General features: G+C 47.2%; 2 protein-coding genes across 2 annotated transcripts in view; one reads left to right on the plus strand and one right to left on the minus strand.

Annotated features, from left to right (window-relative positions):
- Positions 1-4,724, minus strand: part of nt5dc1 (5'-nucleotidase domain containing 1) — a 46,452-nt gene extending 41,728 nt beyond the window's left edge. The window contains exons 1-6 of the mRNA XM_060042365.1: positions 4,335-4,724; positions 3,804-3,895; positions 3,261-3,332; positions 1,953-2,062; positions 683-762; positions 129-210 (exon numbers count right to left, since the gene is read on the minus strand). Of these exons, the coding sequence (XP_059898348.1) occupies positions 129-210; positions 683-762; positions 1,953-2,062; positions 3,261-3,332; positions 3,804-3,895; positions 4,335-4,427 (529 nt within the window). The 5' untranslated portion in view covers positions 4,428-4,724. The remainder of the gene's footprint in view (positions 1-128; positions 211-682; positions 763-1,952; positions 2,063-3,260; positions 3,333-3,803; positions 3,896-4,334) is intronic.
- Positions 4,725-6,293: 1,569 nt separating this feature from the next.
- Positions 6,294-16,920, plus strand: frk (fyn-related Src family tyrosine kinase). Its single transcript, XM_060042360.1, has 8 exons — positions 6,294-6,965; positions 8,517-8,638; positions 10,317-10,480; positions 10,743-10,905; positions 11,315-11,473; positions 12,870-13,051; positions 13,662-13,827; positions 15,612-16,920. The coding sequence occupies exons 1-8, from the start codon at positions 6,595-6,597 to the stop codon at positions 15,818-15,820; spliced, it is 1,536 nt and encodes a 511-aa protein (XP_059898343.1). The 5' UTR covers positions 6,294-6,594; the 3' UTR covers positions 15,821-16,920.
- The last annotated feature ends 1,437 nt before the right edge of the window (positions 16,921-18,357 follow it).

Genomic DNA, 18,357 nt, shown 5'->3' on the forward strand with positions numbered 1-18,357 from the left:
TTTCTGTGAACAAATCGCCGTTAACGAAACGCTGAATTGCACCCACTCAGCATCTTTGAATTCATAACATTCAACCTTTTGGAACCAAATCCTTGAACTGAATATTAAAGTAGAAGTTGAAGGCTCACCTTTAAAGGCTGATGTGTTGTAGTTGTGGTCGATGGCCGCCACCATGTCCTTCCAGAACTCTGCGTTCACCTCCTCACCCCGCTGCACAGAGACAAGGACACACTTTACCATTTCTATTCCATGTGACAAAACTAGAATGCGTTTCGCCCTCATGAACTGCGAGTGTGGTTGCTAAAATGCTAACGTCAGCGCTAACGTCAGCGCTAACATCACCACTGCCTGAACGTCGTAAAAAGTGGTCCAATTCAGCAGTGCCGTCTGCCCATTGACTTACATTGTACAAAAAAGAAGCAGAAAAAGCGTAATAGTTTAAAAAGTTGTAATAAAGTTGAAAGAGTTGAAAAACGCCAACATGTCGTTAAAGAGCTGGACTTTTTGATATTTGAATGGTTTCTGTAGCTGAAAGTATGCAGGAGCAGTTGACTGCACAGATAACAGGCAAAGGGAATAAAGAAAACTTAAGAAGAACAGTAGATGGGCTTGCAGTATCAACCACGCTAATAAACAATTATTGATTATTGGAAAGACGAAGAGGAAGAGGAGAAACGGGTACCTTGTTCAACATGTCCACCACCCGACCACACAGCAGCGCCCCGGGGAGGTCGAAGTAGTTGTCGTAGAAATAGTAATGTGCTGTGGGAGGCAACGGCATATCAGACAGGTTATAGTTAACATCAACAGGATTTATTAGAATTACATCCACATGATTTATTATAATAACATCAACATACGATTTATTATAATATCATCAACTTGATTTATTATAACATCCCATAGGATTTGTTATAATAACATCAACATGATTTATTATAATACCATCACATAGGATTTATTATAATAACATCACCATGATTTATAAAGAGTTATTATAATATCATCACCATATGATTTATAATAACGACATCACCATGTGAGTTAATATAATATCATATATGTATCTATATACATATATGATATTATATATACATATATCTATGGATATATATATCACCATATCATTTATTATAACATCGCCATATGAGTTGTTATATAATATCATCACCATATGATATATTATAACATCACCATATGAGTTATTATAATATCATCACCATATGATATATTATAACTAGGGCCCGACCGATATTGATTTTTGAGCGACGATGCTGATGCCGATGCCGATTATTTTCAGAGAAAAATTACGATTACGATTTAATCGGCCGATTAAAAACTAAACAAAAAAAAGCATATAAAACACAGTTTTTGATACCTTAAATATACTTTAAACACTTTTGAAGAATATGTGAATTGAATGCAGAACCTTTGAGTGTTTTAGAATAATAATGTAATGTAATGTAAAATGTAAAATAAATAACTAACTCCCAATGTGCTGCGCTCGTGAGCAGTGACTAACACGTGCGTGCTGAGCAGTATGGTCTCACCGTTAGAGTCTACAGTATAACAAATTAACATGGCCTGGGACCTAAAGAAAAACAGGCACAACATGCTCAAACAAAAAGTTGTTAGTTAGCAAGGCGAGTAGGAGCGCAATCTGCAGGATACTAAGCGGAATAACATTTAAAAAAATAAAAAAATTAAAAATTAAAAAATCTGTTGTAATCGGCGTCTTTTTGGCTGATGTTGATTATTTTCAAAAAGGCTATAATCGGCCGATTAAATCGGCAGGCCGATGAATCGGTCGGGCCCTAATTATAACATCACCATATGAGTTATTATAATATCATCACCATATGATTTGAGGGGGCCGTGGGGCCCGGGGCCCCCAGCGGTCAGAGCCCAGCTCCGCCCGGGCCCCGGGAACCCCCAGAGGTACCAGAGCGCACCTGAGCGGGTGAAGGAGGTGTTGAGGCTGTGGAAGTGCTTCCACTGCCTCTGGGGGCCGTAGTGCTGCAGGATCTCCGCCTCCGTCAGGTCCCTGGTTCCGTGCGTCGCTCTTCGGAAACAAAAAAAACACATGAAAACATTCAGAGAGGCTCGGGTTGACCCGAGGCGCGCGCCGTAGAATACAGGGTCGGGGGGGGGGGGGGGGGGCCAGCAGTTAGGGCTGGGACTCACTCCCTCCTCTAAAGGGTCTGGGGTTCAAACCCCGACGGCCACGGTGGACCTGCTGCTAATGATTCGTATCTCGATACAGTCACTGTACATTTACCTAGAAGGCATTTAGCAGAAGAGAGAGAAACAGAGATCGATCGCTCCCGGTAGTACGATTAGGTAGTTCATAACCATGTGAAGGGTGAGCACCAAGCACTAACCATCACTAGGTTAACCCATTCCCCGTACACAACAGAGATAGCTAGGAGAAGGCGCTACATTATGCTAAGTACTATTTTTAAGTGCATGGACATCCAACATACAGTAAGTATGTTGGATAACTCAAGTTTGGACACTAAGGCCCCGTCCACACGAAGCCGAAACAGGCGAAACCGTTACGGTTTCGATCTATCCGGTTTCGCAGTATCTCCGTAAAGACGAAGCCAAGCGAAACCGGGTAGATCTGTAGAAACGCTGTAGTACACATTCCAGGCCCATAAGGAGCGCTGCTTCTGCTACGGAAATCCTTGTTGTTGTGAGTTCTGAGACTCCGCGGGCTCAACAGTCATTGGCTAGAGGGTCGAGGGGTGGGGCGATGACGTCATGGTTTACGGTTTCAGTCGGTTTCAGGCGTCCACACGAATCCAAAACGAAACCGGGTAGATTTGAAACCACCTCCGAGGGTGGTTTCAGAAGTTTGCAGTTTCGGTCAGCGGATTCGCCGGCTTCGTGTGGACGGAAGGCCGAACCGTACAAGACCTTTGCGGTTTCGCCATGAAATCGGCTTCGTGTGGACGGGGCCTAAGTGCCAGGACGTACAACGTACAAGAAGTGCTTAAGAGGGGTGTTTTCAGGAGAGTGAGGTTGGAGAAGGGGAGCTTGGGGGTAAGATGGGAGGCTAGTATACAGAGTCCAGGTGACCTCTGAACCAGTGAGTCTTGAGACCCTCGCTGGTGAGCGACTCTGCGGTCCTCACGGCGGTAAGCTGTGTGCTTGCTTTGGGTAAAAGTGAATAGTGAATAGTGAGGAATGTGTCTGTTGACCTTCTTCCAAAGACGTTGTGATGAAGTCATGAGTGCATGTTGATGTCCGGGTCTTACCGTAGGACGGTTCCATCTGTGGCTAGCTTCACCAGGTTTCCATCCTCAAGGTCCACCACAAGGCCTTTGAAACTGGGGCCCAAGCACACAAGCACCATCAAACCCCAATATCACCATCAAACCCCAATATCACCATCAAACCCCAATATCACCATCAAACCCCAATATCACCTTCAAACCCCAATATCACCATCAAACCCCATCATCACCATCAAACCCCAATATCACCATCAAACCTCAATATCACCATCAAACCCCAATATCACCATCAAACCCCATCATCACCATCAAACCTCAATATCACCATCAAACCCCAATATCACCATCAAACCCCAATATCACCATCAAACCCCATCATCACCGGATAGGATATCCGGTGATGAAGGATAATAAGAACATATGGGGACTTCTGTATATTGGTCATAATATAATAGATCCATGTCAAGTCTTTTCAGAATGGTAAATCACAATTTAAATCTTAATAATAACCCTGTTAGTTTGGTGAGGCCGTTGGTAGGGACAGGAAGGAGGAGAGAGACCTACCAGAAGTCCCAGGTGGCCGGGGTGAGGAGGAGCAGGTCGGGGTCATAGCCCTTGTGATCCACCAGATACCTGGCGAAGCTCTCGTAGATCAGCTGAAAAGGGGTGACGGGGGAGGGTTTAGAAAACACTGAGGACATCCATTGGGGACTCGACAGCTACATCGTGACGGAAAACGATGGAATATACGGGGGTTTATAAAAAAAGACGGCAGCTTGCGTCCGTCAGACCGACTACAGCGAGTGGCCATGACCGCAGCTCATCACCGCTGGGGTCTATTGATGTTGAGACGCTGTAGTGAATTCAGAGGTGGTGTCTAAACACGGAGTGAACGGTCGCCCTCACCCCCAGCCTCCAAGCTCGTGAGTCACGCGCTGTGGTGCTGATGCTGCAGCATCCCTGCATCACCTCCGAGCCTGCTGCCTCCTGTCACTCAGAGCATCCTGCCCCCCGTCACTCCACACCCCCAGCGGGCCTCATGCGTGTCTTTACAGACCCTCGGATCATGGTGATGGGTCGAGGCCCCGGACTCACCCTGGAGGTCTCCTTCAGGTGGTACCGACACAGCGTGTGGTCGAGGTCGAAGCCGATCACGTCGCAGTCGGAGAGGCTGAAGTAGTCGCTCATGGTGAAATAGGTCCCACTGTGCACCGACTTGAGCACGGCAGCACAGCAGCACACACACCGCCGCTCCGTCAACGTCACTGGTGCCGCGGGGTCCACGTGGGGTCCGCCTCCCCGACCCGGAGTGGACCAGAGTCCGGTCTACGAGCCCCACGACCCGGAGTGGAGCCAGAGTCTGGTCTACAAGCGCTTATCCCTGCTTCGATACCTCAGTGGGTTGAGCACATGTCAAAACAAGTCGTCCTGATCCGTGCCATGAGAGCGTCAGAGAGACGGGGGCGGGACGCAGCTTTTCCGGATATCAGACGGTACCGTAACACCGCGTGTAGCTGCGCACTTGCTATGTGCGTTCCATCTGGACGCACATTTCCAAATTGTGGTTTAAAAATACAAATATGTAAATAATAATAATAATAAATGAAATGTATATAGCGCTTAATATGGTACTCTAAGACGCTTTACATATTGCCCTAACAAAACTATGTATGACAGACTAGGAATAAAAGAAAAACAGAGGTTAAACATGAAGAATAAGGTGGGAGTTAGGTGGGGAAGGCTAGTGTGAAAAGGTATGTTTTGAGGGCAGATTTGAAAGAAGAGAGGGTTGGAGAGACTTTGATGTGGGAGGGGAGTGAATTCCAAAGGGTGGGGGCAGCAACTGAGAAGGCCCGATCACCCCAAGTCCATCGCTCAGTCCGTGGAACTTGTAGCAGATTGGCAGAATTGGACCTGAGGAATCGGGAGGGGGCGTGGTGATGGAGGAGGTCGGCAAGGTAGGGGGGGGCGAGGCTGTTGAGGGCCTTGTAGGTGATGAGTAAGATTTTGTAGTTGATTCGGTGTTTAATTGGAAGCCAATGGAGTTCACGGAGGACAGGTGTGATGTGTTCTCTGGAGCGGGTACCAGTGAGGAGGCGTGCAGCTGAGTTCTGGACATATTGACGTTTTTTGAGGACTTTGTTGGTGGTGCCGTAGAGAAGACCATCACAGTAGTCGAGCCTGGAGGAAATGAAAGCGTGGATGAGTGTCGCAGCAGCGGTAGTTGACAGGTTGGGGCGGAGGCGGGCGATGTTTCGGAGGCGGAAAAAGGCAGTTTTGGTAATATGGTTAACATGGGGGAGGAAGGAGAGAGTGGGGTCCAGGATAACTCCAAGGTTACGGATTTTGGTGGAGGGGGTGATGGTGGAGCCGTCAATGTTAAGGGTGAAGTTCAGAGTGGAGTGAGTGAGGGTGTCAGGACCAATGATGAGGATTTCGGATTTGTTGGAGTTGAGTTTGAGAAAGCTATTTTGCATCCAGGTCTTGATGTCAGTCAAACAGTTGGAGAGGGTAGAGAGGGTGGAAGGACTGATGGTTTTGGAGGGGAGGTTTGTGTGTGTGTGTGTGTGTGTGTGTGTGTGTGTGTGTGTGTGTGTGTGTGTGTGTGTGTGCAATAAAGTCTTCTTTTGAATACCAGAACCATCTAAAATATGTATGTAGTAGCATACTTGTGATATATATATCTGTAGATACAGATATGTTTATATATTTATGTAAATTAAAACGTAGTGTATTACGCTATAACTTTACTACACCTCATTACTAATTACAACCGTTTTCTTTTTTTTTATGGTAACTTACTTTATTTTATCATTATTTATTATTGTGACCTATGCTGCTAATTATTTTTACTTAGTTATTTTTTTTAACCTATTTATATGTTTGCCTATCTATTTACCTTATCTTGTATTGTTGCTGCTATGTGACTGTTGAGGAACGAAGAATTGTACTCGTATCTGTTCAATAAAATGTAAAAAAAAAAAAGTAACAGATTCTGATTATAACAAAACAAATCTTGAAACCACCTGTAGGGCTTCCTACCGTAATGACGATAGCAGGGCGCTGACTGCTGCTCAGGTGAGGAAGGTGCAGCTGATTAAGCCGCACTCTCGACATCGGCCATAAACCAAACTGCTGCCCAAACAGATTCTTGTTGTTTCCATGGTTCGGGTCCAACGAGCGAAGGGGACATCTTTACGACCCGGCGGGCATTTATAGTCCGCTATCTCCAACTTCTTCTTGACAACCACCGATCAGATACCCGATGGCCCGAGGACACTCCGGGGACAGGACGGCTGGTTGAGCTTTTCAGTCAGGGGGATCATCTGGATCATCTGACCAGCTTCAGTCCACCATGGAGACCCGGTGCCAGGACCTCCGGGAGGCATGCCGCTCCTGCTGTTCGGCGTGTCTGTCCTACTTTAAGAAGGCTCCTCCGGACAGCCGGCCGCGCCGCAGTAGTGATCCCATCGTGATTGGGCCCCCTCAGCCCAGGGTCCCCGGCCTGGCACCCGAAGCGGTCAAGTACGTCTACGTCGCCCTATTTGATTACGCCGCGCGCACGGAGGACGACCTGAGCTTTAACACGGGAGACAAACTGGAAGCTCTGGACAAAAGTGCAGGCGACTGGTGGGTTGCCCGGGCCCTCACCGGGCTGTCGGTCAACCAGCAGGGCTACATCCCGTCCAACTATGTGGCCCCCGTGGAGAGCATCGAGTCCGAGCCGTGAGTAGCCGTAATATGACTTATGATGAGGATGGTGCAGTCACAGGTAAACAAGGAGCACCAGGACATTACGCTGTATAAAGGTGTGAATCATCTGGATGGGGATATGGGCTAGCGCCAGGGCTTTGTTTAATGAAGTAATTCTGTTTCAAAACCTTCCAACGCAGAGTTTATTTGCAATTAAGTTAACTTGATTAGAAGTATTTACTTGAACAACCCTGATGTCTCATGGACCTTGGTCAAATTACAGCCGAGTAGGTTTAGCTTCATACATTGTATTGAATTTAATTTATTTTACTTTAGTTGTTTTTCTTCATGAAGTGTTTTGAGTCAGAATATTAGTTCTGGGTGTTTAATGATTGGCTCTTAAGCAGGAAGTGAAGGCAGGCCAATGCCTTAACGTTAATAATTCTCATGGTGGGGAAAACCCGGTCAAGGTTCATGATAACCTGGTCGAGGTTCATGATGACCAATCCGTTTAATGGGACCAGGTGTCCGCTCAACAGGGGGAGAGGAGATAAGGTCTTCCTCTTTAGATGCTGGCTTCAGCTGTGTGTCAGAGGATCCCTTACTGATACTTGTGTTTTCAGAGTTCCTTCTGGTTTTTCCTGTTCTCTTCTAATAACAAGTTGCAAGCAGATACGCCCCGTGACCATGCTATTGTTTCATCAGGGATGAGAGACTATTTCCATTACTCTGAAATCATGTCACGTCAGTGTCTATGGGGAACCAGTTCTGCCTAGACTGAGGCGAAAGGTCCCCTGCTATTGTCCTATTATGGGGTGTGAGTAAATTTCCATTAGTTTTGACACCGAAACCAGCAGAGTTTTCAATGTGCTGATCAGATACCGTGCTGCCAGATCAGATTGACAGTTTCCAGCCCGATCACAACTTAAAACCCTTCAGACTAAACAAAAACCACGTAAAGCTGCAAAGTATTGAGCTACATACGCGATAGACCACGCATCTTGTGTGTTGTTGACCATAAAAGGACCTTGTTTTGACAAATATTGACAACCGCAACCGAAATTTCATCTTCCATTCCAATGCAATTTTTTTTTCCCGCCCAATGAATTTGGGGGGGGGGGGGGAGACCTCTCCAATATGGCAACACGGAACAGGTACAATATCATCTAATCATCCCACCCGTCATCTATTGTGGACATGGATCACACATTTATGTTTACCGGATGGTATTTTCGGCATTATGTGACCATGCAGTCGTGTGTGTGTGTGTGTGTGTGTGTGTGTGTGTGTGTGTGTGTGTGTGTGTGTGTGTGTGTGTGTGTGTGTGTGTGTGTGTGTGTGTGTGTGTGTGTGTGTGTGTGTGTGTGTGTGTGTGTGTGTGTTAAAGTCTTCTTTTGAATACCAGAACCATCTAAAATCTGTTCTAGCTAATTGTTCCATTTATGCAGACTGTTCAATTCTAACACAATGCGATTTTTCTGGGATTAAGTTTCCAATTGTTGAAACGATAAAGTGCTCAGGGGTGTGTGTGTAGCCCAGGCTGGGACTGGTTGGACTGGTTTGGTGACGCTGGTTTGGGTGCAGGTGGTATTTCCCGGACACCAAGAGACTGGATGCGGAGAAGCAGCTCCTGGCTGGAGGCAACAAGCACGGAGCCTTCCTGATCCGCAACTGTGAGAGTCAGAGAGGAGAGCTGTCCCTCTCCGGTAAGGACCCCCCCGCCCCCACGGGGAACTGGGAGCTTTCCGTTACTAACTGGGAATTAAAAGATGCCCCATAGCCGGGAATTGATTAATGCCCCATAGCTTGCCCTTAATGCCCCATAGCTTCCCCTTAATACCCCATGGCTTCTCCTTAATGCCCCACGGCTTGCCCTTAATGCCCCACGGCTTGCCCTTAATGCCCCACAGCTTGCCCTTAATGCCCCACGGCTTGCCCTTAATGCCCCACAGCTTGCCCTTAATGCCCCACAGCTTGCCCTTAATGCCCCACGGCTTGCCCTTAATGCCCCACAGCTTGCCCTTAATGCCCCACGGCTTGCCCTTAATGCCCCACGGCTTGCCCTTAATGCCCCATTGCTTGTCCTTAATGCCCCACAGCTTGCCCTTAATGCCCCATTGCTTGTCCTTAATGCCCCACAGCTTGCCCTTAATGCCCCATTGCTTGCCCTTTTAGGCCGGGCACAATGGGGGGATCACCCCTCGAACCCTCGGGACCAAAACGAAGCACTCGACTTGTTTCCATCACTCAGACCTCAGACTCTGACTGGGTTTAGACGCAAGTTCTAACGGAGTTCAACAACACCCTTATTGTTCCTCATGTTCCGCTAATGTTTAACCCGCTCAGTTAAATCCCATGCGGCCACTCCCAGAATGGTGGCCTTTACTTCCTGCTCCAGAAGAATGTTCGCTCCGTCAGAGATGTCATTGTCTCCATCGGTGGAATGATGGAATGTTCAGGTTGTAAAGTTAAACCAATAAACCCGGGGGCCCTGTGTTGTTTACTAGTGAGTGTTACCGACTGGTGTGTTGTTTACTAGTGAGTGTTACCGACTGGTGTGTTGTTTACTAGTGAGTGTTACCGACTGGTGTGTTTACTAGTGAGTGTTACCGACTGGTGTGTTGTTTACTAGTGAGTGTTACCGACTGGTGTGTTGTTTACTAGTGAGTGTTACCGACTGGTGTGTTGTTTACTAGTGAGTGTTACCGACTGGTGTGTTGTTTACTAGTGAGTGTTACCGACTGGTGTGTTGTTTACTAGTGAGTGTTACCGACTGGTGTGTTGTTTACTAGTGAGTGTTACCGACTGGTGTGTTGTTTACTAGTGAGTGTTACCGACTGGTGTGTTGTTTACTAGTGAGTGTTACCGACTGGTGTGTTGTTTACTAGTGAGTGTTACCGACTGGTGTGTTGTTTACTAGTGAGTGTTACCGACTGGTGTGTTGTTTACTAGTGAGTGTTACCGACTGGTGTGTTGTTTACTAGTGAGTGTTACCGACTGGTCTGTTGTTTACTAGTGAGCGTTACCGACTGGTGTGTTGTTTACTAGTGAAGCGTTACCGACTGGTGTGTTGTTTACTAGTGAGCGTTACCGACTGGTTTGTTTTATTACTGGTGAAGCGTTACCAACTGGTTTGTTGTCTACTGTTTAAGCGTTACCGACTGGTTTGTTTTATTACTGGTGAAGCGTTACCGACTGGTTTATTGTCTACTGTTTAAGCGTTACTGACTGGTTTATTGTCTACTGTTTAAGCGTTACTGACTGTGTTGTTTACTGGTGAAGCATTGCCGACTGGTTTATTGTCTACTGTTTAAGCGTTACCGACTGTTTTGTTTTTTTTACTGGTGAAGCGTTACCGACTGGTTTGTTGTCTCCTTGTCTCAGTGCTGGACAGGGGAAAGGCGAAGCATTACCGACTGCGTCGGGGAGAGAACGGCCACTACCACGTGTCGAAGAACAGGACGTTTGAAACCCTCAAGGAGTTGGTGCAACATTACTCTCTACAAGAAGATGGCCTCTGTGCAAAACTTCTTGAACCATGTAAAAGGGTAAATGTGATCATATTTATTTTTTCTGTAGTGATGGAAATCAATATACCAATCTGAACCTGCTGATTTCACATTTCTGCCTGATTTTAGTTTCTTCTTTCGTTGCATGTCCTGTTGTGTTTTTGTCCGGGTTCCAGTCGATCTCAATGTGTAAATAATAGTGACCCTAATTTAACCTCCACTGTGTCCAGTGAGCGTTCGTTCTGTACTATTGGAGCTGTGTTCTCCAGCTGATCTGGAGCTAACTCCGGCCTCCTTCCAGATGGAAGCGCCCCAGACCCACGGCCTCTCGTACCAGGACCAGTGGGAGATCCCCCGCAGCTCTCTGAGGCTGCTGAAGAGGCTGGGAGCCGGGCAGTTCGGGGAGGTCTACGAGGGCCTCTGGAACAACACCACGCCAGTAGCTGTGAAGACACTGAAACCGGGTAAGCAGGCTAAGCTAGGCAGCTACTCCACTTAGGAGCAAGCTAACCTACCGTCACCCTGCTAAGCTAACCTACCGTCACCCTGCTAAGCTAACCTACCATCGGCCTGCTAAGATAACCTACCGCACCCTGCTAAGCTAACCTACTGCCAGCCTGCTAAGCGACCCTATTACCATATGTTGAAATATGCTACTACTACCCAGCTATGCTAAGCACTTAACCTGCTAAGAGGACCCCAACCTCCACCCCGTTGAGGAAACTAGATGCGATCAGCCACGGTGACCGCGCTGATCTCGCCACCCGAGTTAAAGGATGTCTAAAATGTCCGACGTTTCGGAGAGATTACGGTCGAGGCCGCGCATGCGCCTCCACTTCCTGTGCTGATCCTAACTGCTGGCGGCTCTGCCAGGAACCATGGACTCTGAGGACTTCCTCCGGGAGGCCCAGATCATGAAGAAGCTGCGCCACCCGAAGCTCATCCAGCTGTACGCCGTGTGCACCCTCGAGGCACCCATCTACATCATCACCGAGCTCATGAGCAACGGCAGCCTCCTCGAGTTCCTCCAAAGTAAGAGCCCCCCTGCTTTATTCAAGCCATTTATTAAGCCAGCGCTGATTGCATTCTTCCTGCTAAATTCCTTCGAAGTAGGCGTAGCTGTAGAAGTCCCTCAAATAATTGCGCCCTGCTTCAAATGAAAAAAAAAAAATTGTATTTTTTTCAAAGTCAAAGTCAGCTTTATTGTCAACACTTCACATGTACAAGACATGTGAGGGAATCGAGAAAACGTTTCCCCCTATCCCGCGGTGAACATATAAAAAGTGCACAGGCACAAACACAAATATACGACACTAAAAATAGACAAGATAGACAATGACATAAAATATAGGAGTTCTGTATGAATGAAATAAGTAAAAATAATTGTGCAAAGAGGCAGTCAATACTGGCAGCAAAAAGCCATGTAGTAGTGCATTTTTTAAATAGATCAATAAATAAATAAATAATAGCAGCAATTTCAGTCTGTATGGTGTGTATTTAAACTAGTAATAATAATAGTAATAGTGCAAATACAGTTAGTCCACAGTGTAGCAAGGCAGAAAGCAGGGGGGGGGAGGGTATTTCAGCTTCAGAATTCCTCCGCTTTTGAGAAGGAAGTGATGGGCATGCTTCAGAATCCCTCCAAAGTAAGGGCGCCCTGCCGTTGTTTTACCAAACAACCAGCTGAGCTTAGGGTTAGGGTTAGGGCTAGTGGTACCTACAGGTTCACCTTGTCATTCCAGGGCGCTGATTCTTGGCTCCCATGTGAGGATGTCACATAATGTGACTTTGAAGACTACTGGCATCTCAGAGCCTATACTTAACTTAAAGTGGTTGGGGGCCAGGCTGGAAGAGGGAGGACAGCTACAATCTCTTAAGCCCTCAGCTCTTCATGGTGATGTGTGTGTTGATGTTTGAAAATACACAGGAAGGTAAACCTTCCTGTGTATTTTCAGTGACGTCACAATGCAGATTATTTTATGTTTTTACGTCAATTTGCAGGTCCTAATTTAATTTTTCTCCTAGAATATTTATTGCATGGCGAGCTGCTATCTGGCTGATAACAGATCGGCCTCCAGGTTTATCATTGCAAGAGGCTGCCTCGACATTATGACCTGATGCATTGTCCTGTCAGAGGCCCGGGTCTCGGATCGGTCCAGGGTGTGAGGTCACGGGGGTGGGGGGGGGGGGGGGGGGGGGGTGTCACTGACCGGGCAGGGTGATGGCGGCCGTCACACCGACCGCCCGTTGGATTGATGTCAGCGGTAGGCCTTACTGTAACTCACCACTCAGGCAAACCGTTGCTTTACTCGTTCCTTAATATCATGTTCACTGGGACGGTTAGTTAGACCTAAGTGAGAGTCCTTCATTCATTGTGTGTCTGTCTGTCTGTGTGTGTGTGTGTGTGTCTGTGTGCGTGTGTGCGCAGAGGACAACGGGAGCAAGCTGGGCATCAGAGACCAGATCGAAGTGGCGGCCCAGGTGGCGTCGGGGATGGCGTTCCTGGAGCTGCAGAACTACATCCACCGAGACCTGGCGGCACGCAACGTCCTGGTCGGGGAGAACAACGTCTGCAAGGTGGCCGACTTCGGACTGGCCCGCGTGTTCATCGTAAGAATATGGACTACATTACCCATTCAAACACCGAGACACCTAGACACTGACTCTACCAACCCGCTCTACCTCCTGAGCCAAATGCCCAGAAAGCTTCTGTGTGTGTACGGGAACACTGTGATGAACACTGCGGGGGTCTGGTTTGGTCACCTGCCACCCTAAAAACGTGTTTTTGGCCGAGTTTGCGGCTCCTACAGGTCATTTGGTTGATACCTCGATGGTCAATATTTCTGGCCGATCATAGAAAAGTAACGGAGTTACTTTTTTCTCAAGTATGGCCTGTGCTAAAGGGTTGATGTCATGTTTTTTCGACTTTGCCCTTTGCTTTAGACTGTTATATGATGTATGTATGCATGTTGTACGTCTGCTAAACTAGAGAAATCGAAGTCCGAGCCAAGGGGGAGTAGTCGCGCCCATCGAGAACGCCCCCTCAATATAAGGGCGTCAAACGATCGTTTGCGCTCAAAATGTGCTTCTGTAAGATTGTGACGTCAGAGTGGGAAATGTGCAGTGGGAAATGAACAGTGAAAATTAAAGGGGTATTTCTAACATAGAGGGCCTAACCCTAAAAAGGCCTGATATGGGATCTTTAATGTTGTTCCTCAAGGTGGAGAACGAGGACTACTACGTAGCCAGAGAAGGCACCAAGTTCCCGGTCAAGTGGACGGCCCCGGAGGCCATCCACAACGGCAAGTTCACCATCAAGTCCGACGTGTGGTCCTTTGGGATCCTGCTGCACGAGATCATCACCTTCGGCCAGATGCCCTACCCGAGTAAGACCCCATGACCCTCCGAGTCAGCTGTACCGGCAATACTGGAAGCATGTCGACCAATCATGATTATAGATTGAAGATTAGGGTCATTTTTTTTTTATTGTTTCTTTGCTCATATCCAACCGTCTAACCTAGAAATGTATAAAAGCAGAATAGCATTCTGGACTCAAATGGGACTGTTGTCGTTAAAGCTAGGGAAGGACATTTTTTAAAAGGATGGTCATATTTGTTAATTCTGTTGACAACCCAACGATTTGGTTGGCCTACCTGTCTACCTACCTGTCTACCTACCTACCTGTCTACCTACCTGTCTACCTACCTACCTGTCTACCTACCCTGCACTCTCCGGCTCTCCTCCAAAAGGCTAGGCAGGCCTGTGGCTAAAGCCAGCGAGATAGGCATGTCTTGGGGGAGTGGCTTTGGAGGGAGGCCTGCAGGGAAGGCTGATATTTGATTCATTTGGGAACTTTAAAGAGGTGAAATCAGGCCACCAGGTCTGAGTGTGATTAGCTGGTACATGCCGTTTGAAAAACTGGCTTTTCCTGTGCCCTAGTGACATCACTAGGGGGTGTGTCCACCTAGATGTATAATGGATAGATGAGCAACATTTGCCACATTCCACTGGGTAGGATGGTAGACTGATCTATCCATGATACATCTAAGTTGACACACCAACTTGTGATGTCTCTAAGGCCCCGTCCACACGAAGCCGATTTCATGGCGAAACCGCAAAGGTCTTGTACGGTTCGGCCTTCCGTCCACACGAAGCCGGCGAATCCGCTGACCGAAACCGCAAACTTCTGAAACCACCCTCGGAGGTGGTTTCAAATCTATCCGGTTTCGTTTTGGTTTCGTGTGGACACCTGAAACCGACTGAAACCGCAAACCATGACGTCATCGCCCCACCCCTCGACCTCCTAAGCCAATGGCTCTTAAGCCCGCGGAGTCTCAGAAATCACAACAAAAAAGATGACTACAAGCTTGTAATCGTTCTGCAGCATATCATGTCCCTTGTTGGGTTGCTAAGCCATTATTTATTGAGAATCTAGTTCGCCATCGTAGAAGAGCTGTTTGTTTGTGTTGTTAGTGGTTCGGGGGGCAGCCTTTATGCGCATGCTCGCCTCTTCTTCTTCTGGATTTGTGTACCAGAAGCAGCGCCCCCTATGGGCCTGGAATGTTTACTACAGCGTTTCTACAGATCTATCCGGTTTCGCTTGGCTTCGTCTTTACGGAGATACTTCGAAACCGGATAGATCGAAACCGTAACGGTTTCGCCCGTTTCGGCTTCGTGTTGTCGGGGCCTAAGGCACAGGGAAAGGTCGATTTTCAAATGGCCTGTAAGGGCTTCTCACACTGACACCTGGGGACATGATATGGCCCCTCTTAAGTGTAGCCTACTCGTGCTGATTTCTCCCAGTTGCCTACCTGCTTTTACTCTTACATTGCAATCGTCCAAATACTATCGGTAATGCGGTTGATACAGTCCATTTACATTTTTACATTTACATTTAGGGCATTTAGCAGACGCTTTTATCCAAAGCGACTTACAATAAGTACATTTGTCATAAGAAGTGCATCAATATATCGCGGTCGGTACAGAAAGGATGTTCATAGAACCAAGTGCAAGTACAACAATCGCTAGGCTAACCAATTCCCCCGTGTTACAGCCATGATAGCAGCTACTGCAGTTGCTACAGCTACTGCAGTTGCTACACAGTCAAGTACCAATCCCTACACTGGATCGGTCCCTAATCCTCTGCCTTCGGATGCCCCCCCCCTCCCAGACATGTCCAACTTGCAGGTGGTCTCCAAGGTGCCCACGGGGTACAGGATGCCCGCGCCCCCCCACTGCCCTAAGATGATGTACGAGATCATGCAGGACTGCTGGAAGGCAGAGGAGCAGGACCGGCCCACCTTCGAGACGCTGCAGTGGAAACTGGAGGGCTACTTTGACCCCGACGTGACGTCCTACGACGACGCTAACCGCTACTAGGGGCACGGACCGCCCAACGGGAACGCTAGCTGACGTTTGGTTGGGCGGCAAAGGGGGAATCGAGTCACTCGATTGTCGAGGAAAAAGTGGAATTGTTTTTAATAAGGCTGTACGACTTAATTTGAAGCACGTTGCCAACCGAACAATTGCTATTTGAATGAAGGATCATGTCCCGGGCTACTGCGTTGTGTTATCGCTCGGTGTAACCGACCCCAGGAGGAGTGACGGGGCGCGTGTACGGACGTTTGAGTGGTTCACTCGTTGGTGTTCATTTTGTGACGACTCGATGCACTTTAGATGGTGAGCGAGGGACGGCGTTCCTGTCCGGTGGGTCGGGTGTACGTTCCCCTCGGCTCGTGGGGAACAACGATGAGGTCTAGAACCCGTGGGTCGAAGTGGAGCAGCTCGCTACGCTGTGGCTACGACGACATGGGGAACCAGTTCGGCATAGCGCACATTCTCTGCATTGTTTGTGTGTCAGAGCGATGCGTAAACAAAGAACTGAGGTGTGTGTAAGGGTTGATTTGAACACTGCCTCCTCCTCTATTATTATGATGACGATGACGAGAACCTGCGCAACAATTATTCCCCGCTCTAGAAGCACAGTATTCTCGAAAGCCTTTTTTAGGTGATCAGAAATGTTAGTGTTTAAGTTAATATGTTGGTGTCATGAAGGTGAAAATGGGTTTAAAAACGTATTGATGGCTTCATTTATTTATGCCAGTTCACTATCCACATCCTGTGAAATGGATTTGATGTATACTAATTATACAAACCTATATATTTGACCTTGATATGTAATGGTTCCTTGACGATAAGATCGCTTTGAGGTTAGGTTGATAACCCGTCAGTGTAATCAAGTTATCTGGGAAACACGTTGACTGGCTTGTATTGTCTAATCAGATGGTGTTGATAAACGCAGTGCCGGAGATTATACCGTATCACATTTGAATTCACTGTTGTAAATGTTTTACCTTGAAGTAGGTTGAACAAATCTTATTAACACTGGCCAATGTTTCAAGGTCTTTAAATGTATCATTGGTTTTAGCACTGATATTTCTTATGCAAAATGATTATTAAAATAATTTTATTTAGTAGGATTTGATTGAGTATTATCTAAGGCCTACCTAGTTTAGTTTCACTTCATTGGAAAATCTGCATGAAATTCATATTTGAGAGACCGACTATCTTTGCCATATGAATCCTAAACGCAACGTCTCAACTCACCACATGATGGCGGTGGTGCTCTCCCTATTTCTGTAACAAGTTCGCCCACTACGTGCACACAGTCTACTTTGACAAGAAGCTTGTGGAAATGGCCGGTCTGGCCTGAACTTCGGCAAAACAATCAAGTGGTGAGAGCAACTTTGAGCTGAATAGTTCGTTCCCCACGCCTCTGCATCACGGAAAGCACCAATCGACGTTCTTAATAGGCTACTGGTAAACACAGTGCCCTTATACCATGAGGCCCCTGGTTCCCAGTCCCCTTATACCATGACACCACTGGTTACCAGTCCCCTTATGATGCAAATGGTAAACCAGTAAGGATGGCCCAGAAATACTGTTTCATGTTTCAGACGCTGCCTTTGAGACGTGAGTATGATAAAGCCACGGTCAAAATGTAACTTTTTCCAAAAAGCAAATGATCCTTTTCTGGGGTCCCCTGGTGTTTAAATATTCCCATTCCATCCCCACTCTAAATGAGGGACCAGGAATCAATGCGTTCTAATTGGAATCAGACAAGGCCGTTGGACAGTTCCCTCCGTTAAGGGCGTATCCATCATCGGAGAATGGGTCTCATCCCGACCCAGACGACGGCGGTTCAGCGGCTGCTCTGCGGCACCAGAGGAACACGGGCCGTCCTGCTCCTTCACAGGCTGCTGAGGAGGAGGCGGGGTCAACGCCTCCGGGAGCGCATGGGTTCACGTCCCAGCTTATAGATGAGTGATGATATATTTAGATATTTTTTACTTTAGTTTTTGTTTAAACAGCCTAACCAAAAATATACTATTGATTACAGATGTGGATTTCTGAAAGATATGCGGCAGTCTTTTAATGACGTTCCTGAATCTTAAACACTACTTTGTACCTTAAGTACAAGTCTTAAGAAGCATAGAGGGCTAAGCAATGGCTAAGAGTGCAGCAGGTTGCTGCCCTCTTAAAACAGGAAGACCACACCACTCTGAAACGATTCTACTTTGTAAAGCATAACAATCTTCTGTTCATGTTTGGTGTTCCCAAAGCAGGCGGGATGGGACGCCTTGGCGGACATGTTGGAGTTCAGGACCGTGGACTCTCCTGTTGCGGCTTCATTCTGATGGGCAGCAAATTACCCAGAATCCCACTGTGTCCCCATATGGATCAACATCTTAATCAGCCCCTCCCAGGGAGGGCGCTAACGAGATGAGCAGAGACCCCGCCCCTCAAACACAAAACCAGTTTTACCAAGATAGTTACCAAGTTACCAAGATATTAATGGTAGTATGATGGTTGAAGATAGTGTTTTACATACACACAGTGTAAAAAAAATTCTGGGA

Source organism: Gadus macrocephalus, chromosome 21, assembly GCF_031168955.1.
Source record: "Gadus macrocephalus chromosome 21, ASM3116895v1".
Lineage (NCBI taxonomy): Eukaryota > Metazoa > Chordata > Actinopteri > Gadiformes > Gadidae > Gadus > Gadus macrocephalus.

Bases quoted from the DNA above. Each gene is read 5' to 3' on its own strand.
- frk (XM_060042360.1), top strand. From the start codon at position 6,595: ATGGAGACCCGGTGCCAGGACCTCCGGGAGGCATGCCGCTCCTGCTGT. The intron at 6,966-8,516 runs GTGAGTAGCCGT...GTTTGGGTGCAG, and splicing joins GAGAGCATCGAGTCCGAGCC to GTGGTATTTCCCGGACACCA. The intron at 10,906-11,314 runs GTAAGCAGGCTA...CGGCTCTGCCAG, and splicing joins TGTGAAGACACTGAAACCGG to GAACCATGGACTCTGAGGAC.